At 40.1% G+C, this 4652-nt stretch overlaps 1 protein-coding gene across 1 annotated transcript in view; it reads left to right on the top strand.

The window, feature by feature from the left end:
* Positions 1 to 4652, top strand: part of znf385d (zinc finger protein 385D) — a gene marked incomplete at its 5' end in the record, with an annotated part of 85735 nt that overhangs the window by 7779 nt on the left and 73304 nt on the right. The window contains 1 exon segment of the mRNA XM_032519060.1: positions 2668 to 2810. Within this exon segment, the coding sequence (XP_032374951.1) occupies positions 2668 to 2810 (143 nt within the window).

Here is a 4652-nt window from a genome sequence, read left to right as displayed (position 1 = left end):
TTTCACCCTGTGTGTTGAGCTTTCTGTTTTAGCTAAAGAGTGATCTCCATCTTTGTTGGGAGTCAAACACGCACAGTAGCTAGGTAAGGATCACTAACTTGTCAGTTGCAGAGTATGATGGCGTGCCATGCTAGCAGCTAGGCGAGCATTATCACGTGTGTTACAAAGTGATGCACGTTCGTCGCGGAAGTACAGGCTGGACTACAACAGAGCTGTTTGGAGCTGTTTGTGAACAGTGGTTTCTGTTGTAGATGGTAAGTCCCTTTGTGGTGGACTATGGGCTTTTTCACTTTGTAAACCTATAACATGCAGAAAAAACATTTAACACAGTAAAGGAAAGGGGAAAAGCCAAATGCATTATATGAGCACTTTAAGCTAAACTTGAAAGAATGAATGAAATGAAAGAGTGAAAATCTCTGAAAGGTGTGGTTCAATGTATTTTTTTTAACCCAACACTGGAGTTTAGCTTTTTGTTTTTCTGAGCATGAAAGTTCATTCCTGAACTCGGATCAATACCTCACGACCTTCATCGCCTAAAATGAGATTAAAAAGCTCTGAAAAAGCTGGACCTTGAGTTGTTATTTTATCACAATTGGAGATTGAGAATGAAGTTATTGAGAGTCTATAATAAAACATGAAAACGCATTGAATGGGGCAACGCCTGCGAGCTAGTTCAGTCAGCCAACTCGAGCTGCACAGCGTACACACAGCTGACATGCCTCACTCCCCGTATCATTCACCACACACACACCCTCAATTTGTCTATTTAACCTGCACAATTTCCCCATCTCTGGCTTGTCAATGCGGCTGCCAGCCTGCACCTGTGTTGCTGCCTGCTGTTAGCCCCCCCCCCAGCATCCACCTGCAGACTCCGGCCAAGGGGGAAGCTACTTCATCATCACTCCCCAATGTCTCATGTAAACCCATACTATGGGGAGGGAAGAGGTCGGGGTCCGGTCGCTAAACACAATGTTCTGCTGTTATAATAAACATTTCAAACATGAGTTGTCTGACTGAAATTAAATAATAACAGTTCTGTGATCGAATGTTACAAAAATCACAACAGAATTATTTAAACTTATTTATTTATTTGAACATGGAAGCTCATTCTAGACCTCGGGACCATGTGTGGGAAAAACTAGTAAACAACCTAAGGTCAACTAAATTGTTTTTATTGAAGCTTTCAACTTGATCTTTGGAGCTATTAAAGTCTCAGAAAAAAAAGCTTATAGGTGGACGTTGAGATCAAAACATTATGTAATTGGCCGAAAGCCCCACAATGTGAGATTGAAGTTATGAGGAGTTTGTGATAAAATAATGATGATCTTATTATAAAGTGATGAAAAATGTCACTTAAATAATGGAAATCCTCAAAACGGGATGGGATTCAAGATTTTCCAGGATCGAAGCCTTATAACCATCCATCCGCACGCAGATTTTGGGGATTTCCACTCTATCAGATGAGCTACGACCCACTAGAAGATTATAACATTGTTTTTACTTCTGGCATTAATTTCCATCAACTCTGTTAGCATTGGACCTAATGAAAGGAATGGCTGCTTTGGTGGCCTTGTTGGCACATGTGCTAAATGGCTCCATGTAACTTTCAGTTTGTGTTGATGGAAAAAAGCGGTAATGTTTTTACCACATCTGCTGTCGTAAAGGTCTTTTCTACATGGTGCTGCATTGCCTACTGGTTTACCGTTGGTAGCGTTACGGGGAGGTCGTATAGTTGCGATGAATTTTTTCCCCAGAAAGAAAAGCATTAATTTACAATAAGAGAATAAGTTACAGACGCATTGTTGCATTTCAAGTGTTGCATACGGTAACTTAGCCTACTTTGGATGTCCTGTGAGATAAACCAGGTATAACTGTCACTGTGTCACAAGCCAAAGCAATAAAAAGTTGTTGTTTTAACGAATGGAATAGTAACTTAGATTAATGTAGCACATTTCATAAAACCCACAAACGATACAGGGGGGACAAAGGTAACCCACAATGTGCATTATAAAGTATGAATAAAATAGACATGTTACATTCCTGAGGGCCAATTTGGGGTGGGTTTTTAATAATATGCAATCCCTAAATGTCTCCATCTGTTGAAAGCCCTACGGAAGTTGACTCACGTTATTGCCCATTGTATTTCACTTTCCCTTACCCTTTTGGCTTTTAGTTGTTCTTCATTTAATTTCCTTCTTTCCTGTGATGTTCCTGCCCCAGTTAAATAACAATTAGGCCTAAATAAAGAAATCTCCTGCTTCCTTTGCCCTGGCTCAGCTGGCTGGATACTATCAGACTTTTCCGGTGTAACAAAGAAATCTGTGACCAATCAAAATGTGCTGCAAATCATTCTGTAACTTCGAGGGAAAAATCCAACCTGGGGAGATGCCTTACTAAAAACTATTTAAAAATGTCGTTCTTTTCACTGTTACAGGTCATCAACACCATTGTATGAAAAATGAAGCTTCAGAAACAATAAAAAGTTACATGTAGTCACTTTCAATACATGACTAACACAGATGAGATGTCACACAGTGCAAAGACACATTGTTATGCAGACTAAAGAAACACACAGTGAAAGTTCACATGGATGGAGATGGAGGGTGAGGCAGCTGTCCCTGTTGCCGTCTGCTGATCAACATGCTGCCTTTGCTCTGCCTCCTACAGGTAACACATGTCAAAATGGCCTCATGCCCACCCTGGTGCGCCCCACCCTGCCTGCCATCCAGACCTCACTGGGCATGAAGCAGTTTCTCCCCTTTCCATTGGATACGGCCACAGCCATGAGCCTCTTCCCAGGATTCAACACGGTGAGTGTCATCGTTATCTCATGTGGCTTTCGGATGCAGTTTGACTGATGTTTTGAGTAGGAGCTATGACTGATTCGTTTGCCTAGGATACCACATCTATTTCTAATCTCTACATGTGCCTGATCACTGACTCAGGGCTGCAAACAACACGTAGATTTTAGCTTTGAAGCAGCGAGGTCTGACGTTCCTCAACCTCGTTTGGTCAAGTTCAGGCATCTGTCTTTTATTTATCTAACTATATAACAGTTCATCTGTTACTTTAAAAAATGCTCTCTCTCATAGTTATCATGAAATGCCATTGGAATTATGCTTTTAAATCATAAAGGAATGTTTAATGGTGCTGACACTCCACTTAAGAGGAAATGTATGTTTTGTTATGCATTTGTTAACAATTATTCAATTCAACAATTCTCTGACCCTTTCAGTGTATTTTTATTCTTGAAAGCATATCATTTATCTTTTAGCAATGCAACAAAGGAGAGAAGCATCGGTGGAAACGGTGCCATTCATCTGATAGTGCACTTACTCTCCAGACAGTTTGCATACTCAACTCTATCTTAGTGATTTATTGACAGCTCTGCCTTTAGGCTCTATGGGATCTATAGGAATTTGGCTGCCGATTACAACTCATCTCCTTGTTAACACTGACATCTGTTTTTGTTTTAATCGCTTAACACAGAGACATGGTTTAACATAGGACATGTTGAAAGCCAGTTGGCATTCCAGTCATCCAAACCATCACAAACATTTATTTTAAATGGGCAGTCGGTGCCGGTGCTTTGAATGCCTCTTTGAAACAGCTACGAACGCCTTTTAGTGCATCCTTTGTGAGAAATTCTAAAAGCAATGAAAGTTTGGAAAACATGCTCCATGATGCACTAATGTCCGTTTGGAATACAATGTGTTAATGGGTGTCCCCCTTCCCCTTAGACCGGAATATGTTGTGCCAATGGTGCACAACATTTGCAGGAAGCAAAAGTTTAACTGCAGAAATGTTGCAAAGAAGCACAAATAATTTTACTGGGGTATACTCTCTGAAATAATAATCTTCAAGACGTTTTCTGGGAGTACGATCAAATACGGTGCTAATTATTGTGAAATTATAGAGAGGGAGTTCTACACTTTAACTCTCACTTAATTAGTGAACATGCAAACATCTACTTTACGTTTTAATTCAGCTTTTCTTTCAATCACATTCTTACTTCTCCACAATTAGTACCAAGTTACGTAGTTATTGAACAGAAATAGAAAGGTTTTGTGTGCAGTTTTTACACTGAGACAATGTTTGTTCCTTCTCAAGTCTGTTGTTAAAAAGAAACACCAATCTTTATTGATTTTTCTTAGTGTTTACATATTTGTCTGATGCCATTTGTCTGATCACATTCTTCCATCGTTGTCATTGCCGGACATAGTCGCAACAACTCTCCAAAGAGTTAAGGACAAAAAGTCTCAGTATTGTGATATTGTCCCTGGTGTTACTTGGTATATCAGGTCAAATGTTGGTGGTGGGGATGGTGCAGTGGATCTGACACATGACTTTGGTGTGGGAGATCTGGGTTCAATTCCCATTGAGATACATCAACCAATGTGTCCCTGAGCAAGACACTTAACCCGTAGTTACTCCACAGGCGTGTGGCCTCTGAAATAATATAGCAATTGTAAGTTGATTTGAATAAAAATTACACATAGTTTAATCAGGAGAGACTTGTTTGCAGATATGCAAAGGTTTATTGTGCATAATAAAATGTACAGTCTGTGGAACTTTAGACTCCATCGTTATAGAATAATTTGTAAAAGAGGTAAGGAAGCCAAGAAAATCTCCCCCCCCCCCCCCCCCCCCCC

The sequence above is a fragment of the Etheostoma spectabile genome, chromosome 6, assembly GCF_008692095.1.
Source record: "Etheostoma spectabile isolate EspeVRDwgs_2016 chromosome 6, UIUC_Espe_1.0, whole genome shotgun sequence".
Taxonomy (NCBI): Eukaryota; Metazoa; Chordata; class Actinopteri; order Perciformes; family Percidae; genus Etheostoma; species Etheostoma spectabile.
The sequence above is the reverse complement of the archived record's forward strand: the minus strand, read 5'-3'. Positions and strand labels throughout refer to the sequence as shown.